This window comes from Nanorana parkeri, unplaced genomic scaffold (assembly GCF_000935625.1).
Source record: "Nanorana parkeri isolate BGI_ZX_2015 unplaced genomic scaffold, ASM93562v1 scaffold597, whole genome shotgun sequence".
Lineage (NCBI taxonomy): Eukaryota > Metazoa > Chordata > Amphibia > Anura > Dicroglossidae > Nanorana > Nanorana parkeri.
In genome coordinates, this window is record NW_017306865.1 from 646,435 (window position 1) to 672,301 (window position 25,867).

Sequence of the window (25,867 nt, forward strand, 5' to 3'; positions counted from 1 at the left end):
CATTATGTTATAAAACATTTATTATTACCCAATTTTTACCAAACATGTCAAGCTTAAAAATTGCGCGCACCTGCAAAATCGCAAAAAAACTACCATACCCAAAATTAGCCATAGGTGACGCTTTAAAAGCTTTTACCGCTCATCAGTTTAGTGTTATCGGTGATTGATGGCCGAGAATGATTGCTCTCACTGCGACGTTCGCGGCGATATGTAACATGTGCAGCGTAATGGGCACAATCGTTGTTTTCGCAGGTATGCGCACCCGACGCATGTTTGCGTGTATGTATAAGTGGGGACTTAAAAAATAATTTTAAAAAAACAATTTTTTTAATGTGTAATTAAACATTTTTTTTTGGGGGGGGGGGGGTTAATTTTTTTTCCTATTTTTTCCCCCCACTTAACTTTATTGCTATCACATAGGGGCCTAAGAAACCCCCCTATGGGATAGCAAATTATGTGACAGGTCCTCTTTATGGAGACATCAGGGGTTTCCAAGACCCCTAATGTCCCCTAGGACCCCCCTGAAGAAGCAGAGATCTGCTTCATCAGCTTCTCTCCAGCGTCTAAAGCTGGAGTGACACGAGAATGCGGAAGTGATGTAATATACATTACTTCCGCATTCTGACACCGGAGAGGGGACCGGAGGGAGGTCGTGAACCGACCTCGCTCTGATCCACTGTCAGAGTGGCACTATGCTGGTCCCGGGCTCGCACCGGGCACAGCGGAGCCCGGGACCAGCGTGAGAGCGGGAGGAGGTGGCACATACCGGGACCTCATACGAGCGATCGCTGGCTGATCGCTTGTATGTTAACAGGCATCGCTGCCGGTTTTAAAATTTGGTGTCTTTCCCGATCGCACGAGTGGGCGGGACTAGCAGGCAGTGTGATATTGGAACCCGCTGATCTTTAGCTCCCAGTTTCCCCAGTCACTAGTCGAGACTCAAGTGTAGGGTGAAACAAACTCTGATTTATTGAGAGACTGTGCAACCTTTTATACACAAATAAACCTTTTATACTCAGATAAAACTAAAATCCCATCACATCCCCCCTGCCCTCCCCGGACATTCTGTCTTCACAACACCACAGGGGTCCACCTGCTAAATAGCTCCAGACAGCCATAGCAGGAGCCTGGCCAGAATGTAATTGTTCTGAGCTCCTTCAGAGTACAATGGGAGATAACGAGGGCTGGTGCTGACAGTCTTTTCATACAAAAGTTACACATCATAACACACTTAACAATAACCCAACACCAATACACATTTAACTCAAAACGCACATGTGACGACATGGTGATCAGTTTATAACATGTGAAAAAAATTGGAATAATGGCTCAGCCATTGAAACGGTTAAGTGTTAGTGTAGGTTGTGTTAATTTTAGGAATTTTAGGAACTAGGCTGGTCTGAATCAGGAACTAGGCTGGTCATTATGAAAAAAGGGCACAGCAAGACAGGATCTCAAAAGAAAACAGCAAATGAAAGTAAAATAAAATACTAAGAAAACTTGACTCTAGAATTTAAGAGGAAGTTCACTTTTTCAGTGAAAATTGCACAAGAACTATAACAAACTATTGGGCTTTTTGGAATACACTATCAAACCTATTCTAGGAACCAAGGGGAAATGTTCCCAGTGGGGATACAGACAGCACTAAACATTAGATAAAGTTCTAACTCTTCCCCACTCTATACAAAACAAAGAGAAATGAAACCATGTTTTAAAACCTAATTTTATTGATATAAACCATACAGTGTATAAACATCAATAAATAATAAAAAAGGTATATACAAAGTTATATAACAAATTCATATTATACTATGCTTTAAATATCACAGTAGGAGTACAGTAATATATATACACACACATATGTATACAGATCCAAAGTAGGTATAGAGGCACTCACAGGTCTTGCAGCAGAGATAAGTCAGTCAGAGCACCAACATTTTATTGTCGTGTGTGTGTGTACACATATACACACCAATCATACTGACCTGGAAAACAAACTTTAAGAAGAATGGTCTGACAGGTTTCCATGGATAAAGGGTTAACGCTATAATTATTTCCGAAGGTTCCCAATGAGTTGGCAAACCCAACTCTTCTATGCTCATCCATTCAAACTAGAATGCAAGCACAAGTGGAACTATGTGTTCCTGTTAGACCCCAAAAGAAGTTATGAATAGCACTCTGGTTTGTCCTGCTTGAAAATATATTGCTATAATTCTCTCGGAAATCCAAACGACACAACTATCACAGTTCTTCCACAAGTCTCCCAGGTTGGGAATATATAATCTGGTAGGTACCATTTTGCCCAGCAATTACAGTCACCCTATGATCATTGAAGGGACAGTGGTAGGTGCTGTAGCGTTACCACCAATTTCTTATTTCTCTTAGAGACTTTGCTGGGACCTTATACTGGTACCTACCTGCACTTGAGTTCTTGGGTCTGCATGTCTGCTGTGGCCATTATGAGTGATGATTGCAGTAATATAAAGCCAACAAGGAAACTAACAGGTCTATTCACAAAAGGGTGAAGAGTTTGGAGAAGGCAGGAGAAATGAACAATCTAGGACTAAATAGCCGATTTGGAAAAATTCTCCAATTCAGCTCACTTTCCAGTTCAGCTATGTTGTCCTAGATTGTTCACTTCTCCTGCCTTCTCCAAACTCTTCACCCTTTTGTGAATAGACCCCTTAGAGAGCAGCAGAAAGAGCTGGAGGGTAGGAACAGCTTAAACTCACAGGTACACAGGAACAGAGTCAGGAAATCTTACTGCTGAAGTGCCCAAAAAATAAAAGAAGCCAGGAGATGACCGGACTTCACCTAATACTAAGCCAAAATATTTGGGTAGACTTTAACCCTTTAACTGTCAGTCCATCATTTCAGGGTCCGAAGCCCGTGTGGATGATGAAAATGGGTCCACAAGACTGGAATTTGCCGTTTCCATTATCAGTCAAGTCAGAATATGCAGCTCTATGAAGAATGTCAATGGGCTGTCCAGTGATCATTCAATATACTTTCTTTTTTGCTGATTGATTTGAACAGCTGCCAAAGCTTAGTTTGTCAGTTGATCACATACAGTGTATTGATCCTTTTTTACAAAAATCTCTTTGCACTTTACAAGATATTGTTTTAGTTACACAAGCAGCATCTAAGGCTATAGAAACTAACATATGAGCGGAGAAAAAATATGCCTACGCTCTGTGTCTTCATCTGTGTCCTGCTAATGAAGTAATTACCCTAAATGAAATGAAAATAATTACTCTGCACCTCTGCCCACACAAAAGAATGTAGAAACTTTCACAATCAATAATCTCCAGAAAATGAGCAAATGTAACAAGATTAGATCATCATGAAATTCATCAAAAGCATTTCAAGCATTGATCTGTATACACCTGTGTCCCCCTGACACATTGACTGACGATAGTGACAATCTGTGACCTCTATTCTTAATGAAGCTGTAAATTCGCTCCCAACTTTCGCCAACCACCGTTCCATGGTAGACATACTGCTAATCTCTATTCAGTTTGCTGCACTACTGCAATTATGATCATCTACAACACTAGCAGTCTTGTCAACCCTTTCGTCACCAAAGGTTTTTTTAATCCTGAATGCCCAGATCAAGTTTTACAGAATGTCCCAGAACTGGGAACACACAGTTGCGCATTCTAAGTTCTCTGCTGCAAGGTTAATTACCATTCTCATGACAAGTGACATTTTACATTTCAACTTAAAAAGGTGTATTTTGGTCCTGAAGTGGGGTTAAAGAAATATTGTACTGAGAGCATAAGGAAGCTGTCATTGCTCAATACAAGTGTGCAGAAAAGGAGCTCTGACCTTTCTCTGGGTCAGTGACTTAAGCTGGACACACACCTTACAATTATCTGCAGATTTTCTGTGGTCAGATGGAAAATGTGCAACAGATTCCTCCATCTACACTTAACTGTGTGGATGGAGGAATCTCCACTTGGGCCAATCTGTTGCACTTTTTCTATCTGACCACAGAAAATCTGCAGATAATTGTAAGGTGTGTGGGCACCTTAAGAAAGTCAACCAGCATTTTTAGAAGGTCAGTAAAGACAGCCTCTCCTGGCTTACTTTAGAGATTTTGGACATGGGCGCCAGTTGACGTGCACTGAAAATGCCGGTGTATTCCAGCTGACAGAGAGCCCGGGTCAGCACATGGACGTAAGATCTTGAACACACCGTCTGCATCCGAGATCTAAGAGACAGGTCACAGATGAAGACACAGCTGGTCTGTGCCGAGATCTTACATCAGTGCGTATGCACGGGTTTACGTAGTGCTGGCGTATACCCGCCAATAGCATCCAACCATTGACTTTAATCTAGGGCTGTACACTGCATCTGGATCTCCCTGCCAACAGGAATATGCCGGCATTTATAGTGTACGGGAGCCGGCACCAGTGTGCAAGAGCCCTTAAAGAGTAACACCAGTTTTGTTGAGAAATAAAAATCAGTCCTCTCAGCTATTTCTTGCAGTGTGCATAGATCACCCAGTGTGTTGCAGCATGTCCTTTCCAGACTGATCCCTGAATAAGAGGGTCTGAGTTCATTATAATCAGCTAGTGGAAAGTTGCAGGGTCTGCATCCCTCTGCTAGTGCTCTGCTAAATGCGGACTCACAAAGTCCGCATTTCAGTGCATTCAGCCTCTGGAACGCAAGCCGGCCGGCTCCCGGGGTTCAGGGGCGGGGCATTGAATTCAATGGCAACACAGCCACGCCCCCTGCCCGCAGTGCGATCGCCACATTAGTGTCTGCGTTCCGGTCCAGTGCGATCTGCAAAAATAGTGCTTGCAGTATTTTTGCAGATTGCACTGGACTGGAACGCATACACTAATGTGCCTGCATTCCGGGTGTGGGCAATTGCACTGCCGTGGGGGGCGGGGGGGGGGGGGGGGGGGGGGGAGAATGGCGTGGCTGTGGTGCCACCACCACTCCCCCTCTCTCCCCGGAATGCAGGGAGCTGGCCGGCTTACGTTCTAGAGGCCCAACGCACTGGAATGCGGACTTTTGTGGTGTGAATCAGCCCTAGGGAATATCTTTAAAAAAGTGAAATTCCTATTGCAAGGGATGCCTGAAGAAGTGTTACTTTTATCTTAGTGCAGACTTCTGGGAAAATTAGTCAGCCAATCACAGAAGCAGGAAGTGACATTTTTGGGGGAGTTCTGTACACTAACTGTACAGAATGCCTCCAGCTCACCATATTGCATTATGTTTTTTGACAACTTTAAAACATTACAGGAGCTGCAGTTTTAAATGGAAAGATAATTTTTAATAACATTAAATTACAAAATTGTGTGAAAATTCTACACCGATCAGCCATAACATTATGACCACTGAGAGAAGACGTGCATAACATTGATTATCCCATTACAGTGGCACCTGAAAGTGGGTGGGATATGTTAGGCAGCAAGAGAACATTTTGTTCCTGGAGTTGATGTGTTGGAAGCAGAAAACATGGGCAAGTGTAAGGATTTGAGCAACTTTGACAAGGGCCAAAGTGTGATGGCTGGGAGACTGGGTCAGAGCAACTCCAAAACTGCTGCTCTTGTGACATGTTCATGGTCTGCAGTGGGATGTTCACAGTCTGCAGTGGTCAAGACCTTCAAAAAGTGGTCCAAGGAAGAAAAACTGGTAAACCAGCGACAGGGTATTGGGGGCAAAAGCTCACTGATACATGGGGGACAGCGAAGGCTGGCCCATGTAGTCTGATCCAATACAGGAGCTGCTGTAGCTCACATTGCTGAAAAAGTTAATGCTGCTTGCAATAGAAAGCTGTCTAAACACAGTGCATGGCAGAAGCATCAGAACTGGACCACGGAGCAATGGAAGAAGATGGCCTGGCCTGATGAATCACATTTTCTTTTACATCATATGGATGGACGGGTGCATGTCTGTTGCTTTCCTAAAGGAGAGATGGCAACAAGATGTATATGGGAAGAAGGTGGAGGAAAGTGTGATGCTTTGGGCAATGTTCTACTGGGAAACCTTGGGTCCTGCCATTCATATGGATGTTATTATCCTACATACGGATGTAATGGACGTAACTCCTACATACACCTCTTCATGGAAACGGTATTCCCGGAAAGCAGTGGTCTTTTTCAGTAGGATATTGCGCCGTGCCACACTGCAAAAATGGTTCAAGAATGGTTTGAGGAACACAACAACGAGTTTGAGGTGTTGACTTGGCCTTCAAATTCCCCAGGTTTCAATCCAATTGAGCATCTGTGGGATGTGCTGGAAAAACAAGTCCAATCCATAGAGGTCCCAACTTGCAACTTCCAGGACTTAAAGGATCTGCTACTGATGGCTTGGTGCCAGATACCACAGCATACTTTTAGAGGTCTAGTGGAGTCCATGCCTCGGGATGGGGCTGTTTTAGCGGCAAAAGGGGGACCAGGGCTGTTTTAGCAGCAAAAGGGGGACCAACTCAATATTAGGTGGTGGTCATAATGTTATGGCTGATTGGTGTATATGCTACGGTATATTCATGTTAGCCCTTAAGGTAAAATGTACTTAATGTTATCACAGTTATAGATTCCAGTAAATGTACAAGGCCAGATGTGTGAAGACTCTGGTGTAGTGTATGATACATTGAACTTAAGTTTGCCATACACTTAAAGATTTTTCTTTTTTGGGCCTGTGGGCTGTACAAGAGAAAACACTTGATTAACCATGCACATTAAAGTGCATGTGAGGACAAATCTCCTGTGCTTGCCATTGTATTCTGACAGGTAGCACTTGCGGCCTTAGAATATTCGAACAATGACAGCAGCTGGAAAACATAAAGCAAAAAGGAGCGCCTCCATAGTGTAAACCAGTATTTAATAAAAAGAAGGCACACAGCTGGGGCTGTACTTACAAACAACTGTAGAACACAGGCATATAACAAGGATGGGTAAACAAAATCACGAACAAAGACGAGCTGGAGTATTGATGTTAAACCAGAGTCTTCTGCCCCCAAGTATTCCACAGGTTAACATGTTTTAGAGGCAACGTTCCCTTCATCAGAACCTGCAGTCACTGTTCAGCCTACAAATATCCACCCGGCTCCTTTGACAAAAGTCGATGAAGAATCATCTTTTGTTGAGGTGGGTAGTGCCAGCAGGGCTGCCCACAGATCGAATTTGGGCTGATTCGCCAGGAAACAGCCAAAATTCGATTTGAGTGTTGCCAGTTTTAGTATGGGCCTTGAAGTCATTTTGTTGACTTCTAACTCTAGTGGTCAGAAGGGAATTTTCTTTAGATGGAAATATAATAATAGTATTATTATTATTATACAGGATTTATATAGCGCCAACAGTTTGCGCAGAACTTTACAATATAAGGAAGACATTACAGTCACAATACAATTCAAGACAAGATGGTAAGGAGTGCCCTGCCCCTGAGGGCTTACAATCTAAAAGTAATCTAATAATCTCTTCCTCATCCTCCAGGGAATAGTTATATGTCTGTATACAGCCCAGACCTCCCCAGATATACACTTGCCTACTTAGGGATGAATATATAGAATTGGTTGGATTTTACCATCCAATCAGGTTACTACTATTGTTCCTTGAGATATGGTAAGGCAGCGTCAGCGATGCCTGTTTAGTGCTATGACTCTCCTTCAGAGGTGTGAACAAGCACAGTCATTGTTCCAAATATGCACAGATGTGTTGGTGGTCACATTGTGCCTGTCCATCTGATGTATGCATGCAGCTTAAAGGGAACCTGCTGCAAAAAAAAATAATACTGCCACCTAGTTGATAAATCACAGTTGGTTTTGCACAGGCTGCCAGCTATTTCCCTCGAAGCCTGTGTCTGAAATACCCCTTTAGGCTGATGACAAAAAAAGCTAAATGTAACAGTCCCGGGCTCAGCGGCCCAACTTTCCTTTGCACCCTCTTTAAGATGATGTGCTAAAAATCTTCCGGAGCGCTGATCATATAATGCGTATTCTCAAGTTTCTTTCAAAAGGTTCATTTTCACCAAGGGTCAATGGGTTGCCTTGTAAACTGAAAAAAAAAGAACAAAGCATAAAACAGGCCGGATTTACAATTCTTTCTAGAAATTCAATATGTCACATAAAAACATATCACACAGTTCATTCCAAATGACAAAAGTATAACTCTTTATAGCTGACTGGATATAAATGACTCGCTGCTCTACTTATAGATTGACCTAAGCCTCCTTGAACTTAAAAGTTGAAAGAAAACACTTGATCTTCTGCAGGATCAGGGCCTTCATGTTATCAGCAATCTTCTGCAGGATCGAGGCCTTCATGTTATCAGCAATCTTCTGCAGGATCGAGGCCTTCATGTTATCAGCAATCTTCCTAGAGGCCCCTTTTTCTGGCTCGTTTCTCCTCTACCAGTGGTGGACAGAGAACTTGAGCCCAGAAAGGCTTTTTATTATAACCTTTTTAAGGCCTACCCCCTCCTGCATCCCAAGAGGGTTTAAAGCTAACAGCCAAAAATACATACATCTAAGAGTTACCCTAATCTCCCATGTACCAGATATTTTTCAATGGTATGTATTTCAATAGTGCTGGGGAGAAGACGTGACAAAGCCAGATACAGACCTACACCCAGGGATGCATCCAAGGACGCACATATTGTAGCAATTCTAAATGGTCTTTGGTGTGTAATCCACATAATAGCTTCATTTCATAAAGAGACCCTGTAACACTTTGTAAGATATGGGCTTAAAGAGACCCTGTTAGGTCCCTTATAAAATATAAATGACTCATCTGCAGTAGAAGAGGAAGTATACTCACATCTCCAGCAGCTTGTGTCTCCTACCTTCCCTCAGTTCCAGAGCTGCACCCCATCAGTCTCTTCAGCACTGAGCACTTCTTGGGGTATTGGATACCTGTGTTGCACGGCACATGATAGGATTCCAGGCTCTGAACCCTATGTCACTACAGGACAGAGCAGTAATGTAGGGTTCAGATAGTTAGAGCCACAGTCCACAAAGGAGGACATCGGCATTATAGACTTTCAGGGGTATCAGATGCCTAAGAGACTGACGGAGGCTGCAGCGCTGGACGGAGACAAGGTGGGAGACACAGGCTGCTACCCATTCTATTGCTGGGCATTGTTGTTTTCAATTTAGGGATCTGACAAGATCTTTTTAAACACATATTACAAGTGGTACATTAATACAGTTTGAAAGGAAAGCATTGCAAAGTTGGAACTCCCTTTAAATTGCGTTGCAAGCCATTTTTTTCAGTTCTGTATGGAGTAGAAGCAGGAACTGCCTTTTTTTGCCATCAAAGCTACATGTCTATATTCTTCACATGGAAAAAAAATAGTATTCTTGTACACATAGTAAAATCCTTTGCTTGCAGTCCATTGAGGGACACACAAAAAGTCTTAAACCTTCAGGTTCTACTGCTGCTTATAGGAGGATCAGTAACTGGCAAACAAGACCTGCTGGCAGCCGTACAATTCTGGAAAATAGTTACCTGATGCCGAAAAGCCCAAGAGGCGCTCACAAACCTAGTGAAGTGAGTCTTAACAGGCAATTGGGAAAATGGATCCTTAACACTAAGGCCCCATTCACACTGAGCGATTTATCGTGCGGTAATTCCCGCGATATCGCGGCTATTTACCGCGCGATATCGCACTCCAATGCATGGCAATGGGGCTCTGTCCGTCGCTGTCGCGGGTCGTGCGTCGCTACAGCAGGACCCTTTTTGGAGCGGATTTTGAAGCGATTCTAGCTTGCTCAATGCAAGCATTTGCGCGATATCGCACGACAAACGCGTGATATCGCACGACAAACGGCAAATCGCGCGACATACGCGCAATTTGTGAATCACTCAGTGTGAATGGGGCCTAAGTGTAAACGATGGTCTGTCTGAACTACCTATACATGTTGGAACAAGAAGCTGAGACACCCTTCCTGTGCCAGTATGGAATGAGAAACAGTGACTCAGTGTTTTGAAAGAAGCAGAGCTGAAAGACTCACACCGCCTGAACCACATCTAGACAATGCAGGGAATGTTGCTGTTCATGAACCTTCGCAGGATAAAAGGGCCAAGAGATCAATGTCCTGGTTAAGGTGAAAGGCAGAGACTACCTTGGGCAAAAAGGACATCCACGCCATCTTGTCCCCAAGCAAAACCAAAAAGGGTTCTCTGCAAGATAAGGCCACCAGTTCAGACACTCTCACCACAAGGCTATTTCCTTGTAGCTATTACCTCTGCAAGGAGAGTAGAGAGCAGAATGTCTTCTAACAGGTTTAAACCGCGGCTTCTGGAGCGCAAAGTGAACCAAATTAGGATCACACAGAGTCGCAGGGAAACAGACAAGGGGAAATCACATGAGAGACCCCTGCACAAAGGTGATTTTTCAAAAGGAGGTTGCCTTAAAAATGGGAATGTCATGAGAATGCAACAGGGCCATTACGGAACCAGTACCCTGGTGAACACCCAAGGTGCTGAAGAAAGGCTGAATGGCAGGGCTACAAACTGGTAGTGCAAAGCCCCAACAGCAAACCTCAAAAAAACATTGGTGCACTGGAACTGACACATGCAAGCAAGCATCTTTTATGTCAACAAAAGTTATAAAGTCTTCTTAATGAGGGGAAACAATGACAGATCTGGTCAAGAACATGCAGAATTTGTGGACCTGAATGAAGACATTGAAGGCTTTGAGGTCCAGGATGGGGCAAATGCTCCTCTTAGGTTTTGCAATAGTGAGAAGACTGGAGAAAAACCCCTGGAACCTCTTCGCAACTGGGACCGGAGCTATGACACTTTAGTTTAGAAGGCCTGAGAGAGCCGGATGGAGATCTGCCAGTTTGTGAGGAGACACAGGAAGGAAGGAAGCTAGGAGGGGGCAGGGAACGACTCAGGTTTGTAGCCCCGGGACACCACCTCTTGCTCCTAAGCATTCGGAACACAAGATGCCTAAGCTTCTGCAAAGGCCAAACAGATGCCTCCCAACTCTGGAAAGTGGGGGCACACCTTCATGTCGTTGATGGCTTGTCTGAGGAATTGGCAGACTTGGAGTGCCAGACTTTGCAGGTGAATGGGAAGCCAAGCTCGAAGGGCCCCCATGCTGAAGGTGAGGGAGTGGAGAAATGAAAGGGATGCTTCAACAAGGGAAACAACTTCTCAGTCTGCTCCTTAGGCTTTTCTGGTGGGGAAGATTTGTGCTCTTACCAACAGTACTATCCTTGATGAGGACATATAGGGCTGGTTTGAAGAGCAACTGCCTCTTGAAGAGCAGGTGGGATCAAATGCTTTTTACAAGATGGCTCTGCAGTCCAGCACTTTAGTCAAAGTGCCCTATGCATAAGCACCGACAGGAGACGCATGCGTAAAACAAGGTGAGAGACTTCCAGTAAGCCAGCACAGCTAAAATTCAATGCCACAGCTATCTTTACAATGGGAAGAGGGTCAATGGCAATGTGGCTTAAATCACTTTTAAGGGATTTTATCCAGTTAGACATGGCCTGACAAAGTAAAATCACCACCAGAATCAGATGCAATATGGGACCTGCCAGAGAGAACAGAGTTCTTGAGAGAGCTTCCAACTGTATATCAGTTGGGTCTTTAAATGCAGGTGGACCTCCACCAAAATAGGAGCTGCCTTGTTAAGGGGAGATATGGCTACATTCAAAGGTGAGACAGACAACAATCTACACCAAATGGATACACGGCCATCAAATGCTTAGGGGAGCAAACAACCTATCAGGACACGCCCAATCTTTGTATAGCAGCAGTTAGAAAACGGTATAGAGGGAAAGACTTTGCTGCCTCAGGGTCCCTATATGACCCAGGGCTACAAAAGGAAATTGGTAGAAGCAACAGGCTGATCCCCTAGTTTTAGGGTGGTACCCACTGCACCAGAAAGGGATGAAACAGTCTTTTTTTTAGATTTGGCCAGTGGTGACTAAAGCCACAGTAGAGGGGTAATAGAGTCAGATTGAGGATCAAAGTTCCATGTGGCTCTTTGCAACAGGAGTAGCAGTGGGGAGATGCTTTCTTGACACTGTATGGTGGGAAAAAGATCACAGAGCACCTGCATGTGACACTCCACCCAGCGGATTATATCAGTGCCACAGTATCAACTCCTTCCATAGAAAGCTGCCAGGAAATGGGAAAAAATGGTTGTCAGTAACCAATAGAAAATGAGAGCTCCTGGTGCTCTGCCTGACTAGCCTACTCACTAGGTGAGTCTTCAGGGACAGGATAATGTCTATGGCTCTGGACCTGGAAAATGTCCCATAGCTAACTGAACCAGAACCAAGTCTGGAAAGACATGCTGGTAGTGGGAGGTGTTATTCTGGGCTGGTGTACAGTTTTTTTGTTCTGTTTTCCAGTGTCCAATCCTACTGCAGGCAGGAGCAAAATCCAAAAGTTTAAGGCTTCCTGTGTCCTCAACAGACAAGGAAATAAAAATATTTTGGCTTGTCATATACTTTGAAAGCACCTGAATGTCATGTACTGTCTGTGGCCACCCTAGAGCCTGTGTCAACGGACATTTGTTTGCTTTAAAAAAGTTGAACCTTCCCATACAAGTCTATGGGTAGGCAAAACTCGTTTTAAGCAGGCCAGGTCAACTGCAGGTCAAATGCACCTGTCAATGAATTCTGAATAATCTCAGAAGCAGCTCAATCTGATGTCATCGACACAAGTCTAAAGCCTGTCGACACAGAGCCTAAAAGTACATAAGCCTGTTTTTGGGCATAATCACGTGTTTTTGGCCCCCATAGACTTCAATGGGCGAGCCTAAAAAGGAGCATAATGTGCAGTTTTGCGCCTAACAACTTTTTACTCCTCCTAGTAACTAGTGCATTTTTCAGGCTTAAGCATTTTTGTTTTAGCCAATGAAAAGCTAAACACAAACTTTACAATTGTCTGAAAATGCTCACGAGCAACTGTGAACTGCTGGAACTGATTTTAAAGTTTGATTTAAGCTGCTTCAAGCTTGCTGAAAGATCTTTGTAAAACGTGCTGCACACACTGTTCTTTCACAAACTGAAGGCTATGTGTACAATGCTTTAATATCAGCATTGTCTAGGTGCATTGTGGGTCAGTAATTAGCACCGCAAACTACATGGATGTTATATTTTCCCCTGAGATTTGGGTAGACTGGGTAAACTATCTTTTACCTCTCAGGGACACTGCAGCGAGGGTGCCTCTTCAATCATTTTCAGCTCCACCTCACTGTTGTGGTCATTAAAAAGCCAAATCATGTTGCAACTTGCCCCCAATCCATTTTCCTTAATGCAGAAATTTAAAATCCACTTGTGAACGGTGCCTTTATTATGGCCTCCCTTGTGGGGGACGCAAACAAATAAAAGAATATGCCACTAAACTTGAAATAGATTATAAAAACTTGGTGGAGATTTAACCTATCGGAGTGCACCCAAAACAGAAATAACAGCTACGGTGGAGTTGGCATCTAATGCCATCTGCAATACAGGTCAAGATATCACATTGTGAGCTTTGCAATTTCTCTAGCATGACTAGAATGTGAGCTATTGAAGTTCATAGCTTATTATTTTATATACAGCATGTTTACACTTCTTCCTCATCACATAAATAGTAACTTTCTGTCATTCTTCTTGTGCAAGTAATTTCATTGAGTCATGGGAGGTTAGCTACACCCAGCAGGATGGCAGTTACCATGGAAATAGCTGCTGGTCTATTGATAATATCCATATCTACTATATGAGTCTCTGTCTGCATACACACAACACTTTGACCCTTACCAAATCTCTTCCAGAACAGTGTTATCTTCTAGAGCTTCGGCTAACAAATTGGCTCCATGATTTGTGATGTTGTTATTCTGTAGCCTGTAAACAGTAATAAAGTAATAAATCAGCAAACGTAATAAGCTAAGCAAAATGTAGTGGCTATCAGGCATTTGGGTGAGGCAATGTAGAAAGTAATACACACCAATATATCATGGCACCAGAAATCATCTCTTACATGTCTACAGCAAACGGACATCTACTTATTTACGATGGGTTATCGCACATTATCTCCCATTATTTTCAGGCAACCAATCAGATTTATCTTCTTTTACTGTACTGACAATAGTGAACCAAAATCTGGTTTATGTGTTTCCTGCAGTTTGAGAGACCTACCTAACCAGGAAATTTAATGTTAAATGGCAGAATGAATTATGGCTTCAAAAGTTATAGGCTGCAGCTTATCAAATCCACTAATCCAGAATAACAAAGACCATAACTTGAGATAGAAAGCGTGTCCTCCCAATCATACCATCATTTTCAAACATGATGTCATAGCACTCATTATGCTCACTACTACCGACTATGGAGGCATCTGAGAGGTTATACTGAGGCATGTATAGGTGGACACACCTGAGGACTTTTTTCCCCCCAGTTTTGAGTAGAGTAGGGAAGGGAATAACACTCTAAACAGTGAATGTGGTTTTTGTTCCAGAAACTCCATTCATTTAAAAATCGCATGGTTGCAGACAAGACTGGGAAGGATGATGTAGAGAGGTTTTCATTCATCACTGAAGAAGAAAATCCCCCCCATGCACAGTGAGCTAGCACAAATGTCATCGGGTAGCAGTAGAACATCTCCCATCCGATCAGCGGCCAGCATTAGTCAGAGGGAGAATCAGTTGTCAATCGATAACCCAGACGCTCTGATCTGAGGGGAGTTGTCGAGACTTCACAAGAGAGAGAAGAGAGTTTTCTTTGGAGATCAGCGGCAGCAGCAGCAAGGGCAGACAAAATGCAAGCACAGGGTCCGGTTAATAAATAAAGGACTGTGTGGCAATAATCATTAACCTCCTCTACCCTTATCTGTGCTAAGTCTGGTCACCAGATAGTAACCTGGGCTAACAGAGTGCAGGAAGATCACATGTCCGACTCCAGCACCTCCAAAGTGTGCCTGGGACTTCTCATAGCCCATAGATTGTGCTGGCTGTCAGAAAGCCTCAAAGAAATACCGTAAATAAAAACCCAAAATAATGAGTGAAGCAGACACCCCTGCCTCATCTCTCTGCTTATCCTGGGGATCCCGCAGTTTAGATGCTTTCCATTTACGGGAATGGGGCTGTAATGGAGGTGCTTAGCCAGCAGAAACAAAAGTGTCAGATCCAGCAAGGTAATAGGCAGGTCTAATCTGTAAATCTCCCCCTGCCCAAGTGACCTAAAGAAAGTGCGATTTTCCAGCAGCCATGAGGTTAAAGTCCATCAAAAGCAAAAACTTGTTTTAATGGGTTAGAACACCTGATAGTTTTTTTTAAATACCCTGTCTCCAAAATTGTTGTCACAAGAACAGGAACAGAAAGGAAATCCTCTTATTTTGTCACTTGTTCTAGTGACAACTTGAGGGGTTTTGCCTTTGGAAGGATTTTCTCTCACTCCCTGTTGTGTCTACGGTGTAGAATTAAAGTGGCCACATTAGGTTCTTTTTCCAGACTTTTTCCTCCTAATGTTTACCTGGCAGGATTACTGGCATTACATCTCTGTGGAAATGTTCATCATCTCCATAACATGGGGGGGGGGGGGTGTTCTGTAGTTCACCGAGGTAAACCTGATCAACTCCTCAGTGAGAGAACATGTAGAGTGGAGTTTGATGATGTACACACAGTTCAGAAGTGACATGAACAAAATGTCCAGGACTGTCCAGGATTGGATTAGCACAGGAATGGCCAAGTCTAGGTTACCAATACAGAGACTACCTCCTGCTAATATCCTATGTGCACACTACATCTGTACTTTTCATGTGTATGTCATTCATTCATTCCAATTGATTTTGATTCATTTTAATGTAGTTTGTTCATTACAGTTTTATGTGTCACTTTTTGCACGATTCTTGGTGACATACATGGAAGCCTAGAAGTGCGCTTTATTGACACCTGAGAGGATTATTCACACCATTTAGTTGGGGAGAAGTGCGGCTGACACTGTTAATATAAGTTAGTAGAGGTCCATTACAAGAGTCCAATGCCACTGCATAAGGGTGCCCACACACCTTACGATAATCGTACGATAATCGCGGGAAATCCCGCGATCGTAAGATTATCGTAAGGTGTGTGGAAGCCGTGCGACCTCTACTACTGTAAGGTCGCACAACTTCTAACTTACGAACATGTTCGAAAACCCGCCGAGCGGGTGTGTAGGATGTTCGTACGATAAAAGCCGGACGGGCCAGTGTGCGCAAGCGCACACTGCCCGTTCGGCATTGTGGTCATCGGAAGCCCGCCCCTCAGGGGGGGCGCGGCTTGCGATCATCGCAAGTACGATCTGCCTGTACAAAATAGGCAGATTGTACATTTTTCTAAGTACCTTACAACCATCGCAAGACAAAAGTCTTGCGATGGTTGTAAGGTGTGTGCCCAGCATAAGAAATGTCAGCTGGAGTGGAGTCACCAACACAAACAGGTTTGTCATTTTGAGCGGACACTATGGTTTGATATTGTTTTAAATGTGTATGGTGTTACACATTTAAAAACGGGAATATAGTAGAGCAATCTATGATATTGCTATTACAGCAGTTATTGTGGTACCTATAAATGCATTTAAAATATGTTCGTCCATACATTAGGTATTATTTGTATTCAATATTTTGAGGGCTCCTTCATAATCACTGTGGAGGTTTTTTTTAAGACTTTATAGGGTGGATATACAATTTCCATTATGTTTAATACAATAAAATTATATGATTTCATACAGGCGGTGCAGCTGATTGTTTGCAAGGGGATTTGTGGTGGTTTTAGATAAATAATTTCTCTGGCTAACATACATGCTGGTGCAGTCTAAGAGTTCTTATTGTAAACACCCTCTGTACTGTTGTTTGATATCTCACCAAAGATGTCGAAGTGTCTTGTTCACTCGTAGCATTTGAGCAAAATGTTCAGCTACCTCATCCGTGAATTTGTTCTGCATAATCCTAGGAAAGAGGATATGTAAAATGCCACCAACAATTGAAATAGGGAACATATGATCTTCTATATAAGTCAGCAACAAAAGTAAATTCAGTCCAAGGAAGAAAGGTGCTTGTGTTAGGTCTGTATGAGCTGCTTTGCCCAGACAGACAGAAAGCTGCTCAATCAATCTGACTGAAAGAAGGTGCATCGAGGAAGGGGAAATTGAAGACTAAACCAATAGGTACTTCTGAAAGTCTGAATTACAACCCTTCACATGGTCTCTGCAATGAGAATATATTTATCGGGCAGCTTTCTCTTTCCTTTTGGTAGGTCTGCTTTTTTTCTCCTTAATCAGGGTTTGGGTAGGGGGATATATACGATACTTGTACTACTACTTGCATATGTCTGCAAGGGTTCTCGTTTATCCAAGTCATAATATATCTAGTAGCAGCTGGACACATTCAGCTGGACTTGTTCTGTAAAGTTGAAGATGTTTCGCTACTCATCCAAGCAGCTTCCTCAGCTCTTATGAGTGTCAGGAGCAAACCTTCATACTTCATCATGTTCTTAAACATCAACATCTGCCTTGACACATTCCATGGTGACTGGATCAGAGTGAAAATCATTGGTGGGGTATGTTCCTGACACTCATTTGAGCTAAAGAAGCAGCTTGGATAAGCTGCAAAATGTCTTCAACATTAAAGACCAAGTCCAGTTGAATGTGACTAACTACAACTAGGTAAAGCTGATACACTGTCTTCTGTCTGATCTAAAATTTGGCTTGGGGTCTGAAAAGCTTGATAAATATGGAGGCTGCCATTGCCAACCTCCTTCTGAAAATACAATGCTTGTATCCAGGCTTCTTAATGTCTAAAGCCAGGTATACACTCTTCAACTTTTGTCCGGTTCTTGATGAACCGGCCTAAATTTGCTGCGTGGGTGTGGCTGTTGGCACCCCTTAGTCGGCTGGTCGAAGGAGCCCGTTCACATTCTCAGCCTAAAGTTGCTAGCTGCCAATGAGCTACTAGCTCCGTTCAGGTATTCGGACAGTGGCTGCTGTCAGAATACAAAGTATATGCTCATAAATGTTGATGGAGGAATCTGTTCTATTTTTTGGGTAGAACCGTGTATATACCAGTCTTAAGTCACTGGCCAAGAATAAGCATACAGCTACCGTAGTAGATTTGGGGAAAGTCAGGTGACATGATACGCATAACTGTTCCAGGATAGCAAATTAACTATTTCATCCTTTGAATCAAATTAACAACCAAGAAACTGGCATTTTTAAAATTAAGGTTCACCAACAGCAGTACAGGTTAGCTTTAAAGTTTGGCTGCCTGACTCCTGAGATAAGCAGCTAGATTTTCTACTTTATGGTCTTGTTATCAGAATAGATCTAAAACTGCCATGATTTCTCAGGTTGATTGCCCCATGTATGGATAACACAACTCAATTAAGGAAAAGTAATAAACATCATATAATATTTACCAGAATACTTTAAGGGAGTTATTTTCCTTTAAAGCATTAGCAATGCTTATGCCTCCAGCAACAGAAATTTCATTGAAGGTCAAACTGCGAGGAAGAAATACATTTTGCTATGGGTTAGAGTACACACAGAGAGGTATAGCTGTTGAACTGTGATCTTACAGCAGTGCTCAAAACTAGGGATGCACCGATACTGCTATCTGTGCAGATACTGGGCATTTTCACAAGAATAAATGCCCTGATACTAAGTGACGATACCGGCACTTAAAATTTTTTAAATGGGAGCGGCTGCCTGAGGTCCCATGCTTGCTGGGGACCCCAGCAGCCTTCTTGTAAACTATGCGGTGCCTGTAAACCACGCGGCCGGCATATCTCCTCCTCCCTCCCTTCCTTATAGAGCTGTTCTATGAGAATTCTTGACCGACCGCACATCTCCTCCTCTTTCCTGGAATCACATCACCTGCACCCACCCACGAGACCATCGGGACACCTGGTGAGACCCTGCACAGCCCACCTGAGACCCCACACAGCCCACCTGGAACCCGGGAAACATCAGGCCACCATCCCGGAGCAACAGAGTATGTAGCTTCATATTATTCTGCATTGCTTTATAATGTAGTGCTGGGATTTGTAGTCTTATATAGCTGGTGGTGTTCTGCATTGCTTTATAATGTATTGCTTGGATTTCTAGTCCTCTATAGCTGATGGTAGTATTCTGCATTGCTGTATAATGTATTGCTGAGATTTATAGTAATCTATAGCTGGTAGTAGTATTCTGCATTGATTTATAAGGTATTGCTGGGATTGGTAGTAATCTATAGCATGTGGTGTTTAGCATTGCTGTATAATGTATTGCTGAGATTTGTAGTCCCTTCAAACCTTAGAGTCAGTGGCAGAACTACCAGGATTGCAGCGGTCGCAGCATTGACAAGGCTCTTGCACTCTACCACTGTCCTAAAATCATTAGTCTGTATTGTTTTAGAAAAACTGTCACATGACACTAAAAAAAAAAAAAAGTATCAGTAATTGGTATCAGCGAGTACTTGAGAAAAAGTATCGGTACTCATACTAATAAATAAATAAATGGTCACAGTGCTTCCCTACCCAAAACATAATTTTGCGGTTTTGTCTTTGTAAAAATATGGCCTACAATTGTGTTAAGAAAGGTAATGGTTATAACAACAAAATGCAGGTTTCTAAACAGATGTCCTCATTTCTGTATAATCTACATGTACAGAATAAAAGCATCCTAAAATAACAATCTGTAATATTTAAAGAGCCCTTAAAAGGACAGTACAGTCAGAGGAACCTCTAGGTGAAAATGCAGAAGGTGGCCAAGATTTGGGTAAAGCATCAATAGGAACTGTTAGTTACATACTGCCTCTATCTGTATTTGGCACTGTACAGACATACCAGAGCACACGTTAATATTCCTCATCAGCATAAAACAAGGTTGTATTGTTTTAAAAAAACTGTCACATGAAAATAAAAAAAAAAAAAAAGTATCAGTAATTGGTATCAGCGAGTACTTGAGAAAAAGTATCGGTACTCATACTAATAAATAAATAAATGGTACCAGTGCTTCCCTACCCAAAACATAATTTTGCGGTTTTGTCTTTGTAAAAATATGGCCTACAATTGTGTTAAGAAAGGTAATGGTTATAACAACAAAATGCAGGTTTCTAAACAGATGTCCTCATTTCTGTATAATCTACATGTACAGAATAAAAGCATCCTAAAATAACAATCTGTAATATTTAAAGAGCCCTTAAAAGGACAGTACAGTCAGAGGAACCTCTAGGTGAAAATGCAGAAGGTGGCCAAGATTTGGGTAAAGCATCAATAGGAACTGTTAGTTACATACTGCCTCTATCTGTATTTGGCACTGTACAGACATACCAGAGCACACGTTAATATTCCTCATCAGCATAAAACATCGCCCCTATTATCACCATAATATGATCCACCAACATTGCTGTCATAATTTCAACACTAGTACCCACCCCAGTACAGTATTTATATTCCCCACTTCTTACTAGTACCATAATAATAATAATACCATAAAATATTCCCCTCCATCAGAGCTATTATAATATTCCCCACCCTCAGTGCCATTATAATATCCCCAAATACCAATACCATAATAAAGTATTCCTCACCACTAGAAAAATAATATCATCCCACATCACTGGAAGCATATTATTATTCTGCATTATCAGTGACATAATAATATTCTCTACCACCAGTACTGCAATAATAATTCCTACCACCAGTACTATACTAGACACCCCCCCCTCCAAACAGTTTAACAATTTCCCCCATTGCCTGTATCATAATAATCTATATCAATATAGTACACAGTTTATAAAGTGTATAGCAGGTAAATTTCCCTGTTAAGAAAATGCAAGGCCTATAGGAACCCGGGAGCTGGCTCTGCCCACCAGCCTGACCCTCTAAAGAAGTGTTCAGATACACTAGGGACAATGAAAAATAGAACTGGCTTAGTCAAAACCACATTACAAAGCATAATACGATGGAGATAAACCTTAGATCGCTCAAACTTGGATGATTCCTCAGAGCCTCTGCAAAGGCCACTGCCCCTTCATCTCCAATACGATTACCCCACATCCTGCAAAAGACAACAGTTCAGTGTCAATGTAAAAAATATGCACCTGTTTCTTCATAGTAATACTTTAGTGCTAAAAAAAAAATTGTGTTGATTAAATATTTCTATTTGGCCCCTTATTTCTGACTCTGAATGGTCAGCTAGAGAGAGTCAGGAATCAGCAGTCACCTGAACACAGACAGTTAAAGGAGAACTATGGGGTTAAGGCTTTTCCCCATAGTTCTCCTTAGGGTAACGGGAGGACACAAACTAGCATCCTCCCGTCACCCTAGGCTCGCGGTATACTGAGACGCCGCAGCTGAAGTGGATCCTGACAATTGTGCCGGGATCCGCCCAGCTGTGTGACTGACAGCTGGCTCTGCCTATCTAGAGGCAGAGCCAGCTATACCCGCCCCCTCCCTCGTCAGTTCCGCCAGTCAGCGATGGCCAATCGGAGCGGGGAGGGGGGAATCCAGAGAGGTGAACGAACGCCGGTATGTGTTCGCTCCCTTCCCGATCTACTGAGCCGACCTGTGACAGTCTCATTGTCACAAGTCGGCTAGAACTATGAGGTGAGGGAAAAGCACTCACCTCATAGTTCTCCTTTAATCTTGTCTACTGTCTGACCTTATACACAGTCTCCCATCTACTAAGTGTACCTCACAGCACCAAAAACAGAGCCCTGTAGTTGCAATACATAGCTCTGTTGTTTAAATAGACAAGGTCACTTTGCCCATGGAGGACAAGGTGACAGTGTCTGTGTAAAAGGGCTCACTCCAGACCCCTTCCTCTGGAGTACCTGGCACTACAATTTGAAGTCTCACCTGGTGTCGGAGACTAGGGGAAGCAGTGATATGGTGGGCATTCATCCCTGAATGGGCAAGGTGACAGTGTCCCTTTAATACCAATATGCACACTTGGAAACTTGCATATGGAGGTCATCAAATTAATGGGCAGCAACTCCCAGACTTTAGGTGACCTCCTGACTTCCAAGCTGAACAGTCAGACCTAGACAAACTAACATTATCTTTCTTGCATAAGTACTACCCACTTCTCTTTAACAGAAAATGTATACTGTCCAAGCAAGTTAAATCAGAACTCCAAACAAAACAGATTTTCGTAATTAGGTTGTACTAAAAGCAGGAGACATGTAACAACATCCATCTTATATGTATTTTATGTATGGGTGACATTTTGAAGTCATGTTCAGAACTGTTTACTTACCCAATGTCATAAATATTGGGGTTCTTTTGTAAGGCCTGTCCAATACATGCACCTCCAACAGCAGTTAACTGATTGCACCCCAGCCTATAAAAAAAGCGAACAAAATATATTTTGGGTATCTATTAAGTAACAATGGATCATGCCCTTGACAAAATACCATGTTTTTAGATTTCAAATGTGATGGTATGTTCCCTAATGAATTAAAACTGAACAGTTACATTTTGTAGGATGGTGCAAAGCACATTGAAAATTGGTAATGTAGAGTAACCCATAATTAAAACAGGAGTTTTGTCTTACCTGTAAAGTCTGTTTCTTGAAGTACATCACAGGACACAGGGAGTTAATGCCAGAACCAACGGGTTATGCAGCTACCTTGAGGTGATTGGACACTAACAAATCAAACTGTCATAACAGCCTTTTATAATCCTTTCCACCCCCAGCCTGTAGCAAGCAGTACAATAGTAGAAAAACAGAGGGGAGGGCCGTGTGATGTACTCCAAGAAATTGATTTTATAGACAAGGAAAAACTACCGTTTCTTGAGTGTACATCCAGGACACACATGGAGGTAATTCTGGAACCAATGGGACTGCCAAAAGAAGACCAGCAGAGGGGCAGACTACGCAGCAAACAAAGGCTTACAAGCAAACCTCAGCAGGGAACTACAACAGAAGGGGACCACAATTCAGAGGGCTGCCTGAAAGACTTTGGCCAGAAGCTGGCATCTGCTGAGGCCTGAACATCCACCTGGTAAAACTTGGCAAAAGTGTGTACAGAGGATATGGTTGTAGCCTTGCAGATGTGGGATACTAAAACCTGATGCTTTAACGTGCAAAAAGCACTAATCCTTCTAGTAGAGAGAGCCTTTAACAGGAAATGGGATAATTTTACCCTTCAGTTCAAAGGCCTGAGTGATGGTTCGATAAACCCTTTTAGCGATAGTTATATTAGAAGCCGCCTGCCCCATACGGGGACCTACAGGAATGAAGAGGGAGTCAGACTTGCATATGAACGGCCTTCCCTAGGAAGTGAGAGGTAAGTGTCGCTGGAAAAGAATTGCTAAAGCAGAAATTTGATCCTTGATGGTACTCAAGGCTAAATGCTGGTCTAGGCCAGACTGGAGGAAAGAGAAGATGCATCTAATGCAGTCATTTCTGTGATGGAACTTTCTTGCTTCGAACCAAGCTAATAAGGTTTCAGACTCATGGGGATGATAGAGACTGAAAGGCCTCTGTCCTCCAGGAGCTGGGCTTCAACAGCAAGGCCATAAAAGCCATCGACCAAGAAGCAGTGTGGAACACTGGACCATCCAGAAATGATGACTACTCCGGCATACCAGTCTCCTGGAACATTTGGAAGCAATACGGGACACTGGAATGCCCTCAGTCTTGCCCTCTTCCTGCAAAGGAAGCAAGGCAAGAATTTTAGAGGAACTTATCCCACCAACCAAGGCATCCACTGCACAGGCCTGGGGATCCTTGGTCCTGGGTTCAAACTTGTCCAGTTTGTTGTTGAAGCTGGATGCCCGGAGGTCCACGTCCGGCAGTTTGCTTCTCTTTGAGATGGTGCCTGTTTATTAAGCCATCAACCGTAACTGAGGGGTCCAGCGTTGAAGGGACAACCAAATTGCCCTTGCAATATTTATCAGGAGTTGAGATTAGTCTGTTGACCAGGTCCCTTAAACTAAAAAAGGTTTCATAGGACATCACGACAGATGCCAGCCTGTCAGTCTCGGTATTTCACCTTCCAGACATTGGGAGAAAGGATTTCCCCTGATTTCAGAACCGGTTGGAGATACACCATGCCAGGACAAGCTTTGTCTTGCTGGAAAGGCAAATGGGGAGGTCCAGAGACGGAATCTGTTTGTCCCAAGCAGCAAGAATGTTGAGCTGCAACAACCTGCTGTAAAATGGAGCATATGAATAGTTGGGTGACTTTTCAACCGAGCATGGGAGTGCAGAGATTGGCTGAGATGGGTCCTGTATTTACAGAAGTCAACACTGGAACCATCTGAAGGTCTGCAGGGTTTATATTGTTCATTTTGCACAATGAGACTCGTGCTGACATCTTTCGGAGGAGAAAATCATCCAAGTACTCCACTCAAGAAATCCCTGGAAATGTAAGCAGAGCCAAAACAGGGTACAGCACCTTGGTAAAAACCCGAGATGCAGTGGAGAGGCCCAATGAAAGGGCAACAAACTAGTGGTGTTGCATGTACACAACAAAACACAAGTAAGGCTTGTGAACAGGAAATATGGGGATGTGCAGATATGCATTCTTGATGACCACCAAGGCTTGTAAATCACCTGGGTGAAGGCAGGCGATGACTGATCAGGTAGATTCCATATGGAACTATGGACACACAGGAACCCGTCGAGAATCGGGTGAATCCTCCCCTTTGCTCTGGTGGCAGTGAAAAGGTTGGAATAGAACCCCTTCAATTTTTTTGGCTGTTGGAGGAGCCTGGGGGCAAGCCTCCTTCCTACTGACTATGGACCTAGAACTATGGAGACCCCCCTCAGACCTCTTAGGGTTACAAGTGTTGTGGAAATTTTATTAGGATGTGTTTTTAGTGTGTTGTAATATTTTGTCATTATGTCTCTCCGTGTCAGGGTTTGCTGCGTCACGCCCAATTGGAGCGTGACCCGGTTTAAATCCCCACTAAGAGTAAACCATTGGAGTAGATATCTTATGCGTGGCGGAGCAGTGTCTTCTTGGCAAATGTATGGACGCCAGCTAGGGCCCCTGCGCGGTGCGCGGATTTATTGGTTTGGCGTGTATACAACTTGCTTTGAGGACATACAGGTGAAACTCGAATAATTAGAATATCGTGCAAAAGTAATACGCTAAAAAAATAAACAAATACCTGTGCTGGTTTTTAGAATGGAAGCAGCAAGCAAGCAACACCTAGCTCATGTGTCCTAACTCTACATGACTCTACAGAGGTACTTCCAGTCCTTGCACAAAAGAGCGTAATACAACTGTGCTTTTAAGCACGGGGGAAATTCTTTGTGTTTGACATACTCTAACCAAGCGAATTTCCATAACACAAGGAATTATTAACCCTGATTTTTGTGTGGAGTTTATATGCTGCATCTTTCCTATTGCCCATTAAAGGTGCAGGGCGTAAATCAAGGAACACAAAAAGGATTAACTCTGCACTGAGACTCCCAAAATGAATGTGTTATAGTTTATTTGTCCCTTTGTTCTATTGTGTTCATGATGGGATTAAGATAGCTGATTCTAGGAGTAGCTGACTCCTGGTCTAGATGAGTAGATCACCCTACGATACACTCAGGAGCTAATCCCTTCACATGTGTCCCCTGTTCTCCCTATTCATTCATTAAGGCATCGGGGAGGGGATGTCTGTTTGCATGCTGTTCATGTTTGATTACGTTATGCTTTTAGACTTCCAGAACTGTATATATACTGAGCCGGTTTTCAATAAAGCAGTTCTTGGTTTCCACTTCAACATTGGTGTTGTCTGATGATTGAGGAGGTTAGTGTTCTGGCCTAATATATTGGTTCTGTGCAATAATTAGACAGGTTTGGGCTGAGGACACTGGAATTCAGGTTCCAGCGGAGAAGAAGCTGATTTCTGACGGAGGTACCCAGTCGGGGTACCATGCGGTCCGTCACAATTGGTGGCAAGCGGTGTGATCTGCTTCCTCCCTAAGGAGCAGTCCAAACCAC

At 43.1% G+C, this 25,867-nt stretch overlaps 1 protein-coding gene across 1 annotated transcript in view; it reads right to left on the reverse strand.

Moving 5' to 3' along the window:
• Positions 1-7,936: 7,936 nt before the first annotated feature.
• The window catches only part of NOD1 (nucleotide binding oligomerization domain containing 1), a 43,427-nt gene continuing 25,496 nt past the window's right edge, over positions 7,937-25,867 (reverse strand). Inside the window, exons 6-11 of the mRNA XM_018562745.1 lie at positions 22,177-22,260; positions 20,893-20,976; positions 18,351-18,434; positions 16,802-16,885; positions 13,723-13,806; positions 7,937-8,009 (exon numbers count right to left, since the gene is read on the reverse strand). Of these exons, the coding sequence (XP_018418247.1) occupies positions 7,937-8,009; positions 13,723-13,806; positions 16,802-16,885; positions 18,351-18,434; positions 20,893-20,976; positions 22,177-22,260 (493 nt within the window). The remainder of the gene's footprint in view (positions 8,010-13,722; positions 13,807-16,801; positions 16,886-18,350; positions 18,435-20,892; positions 20,977-22,176; positions 22,261-25,867) is intronic.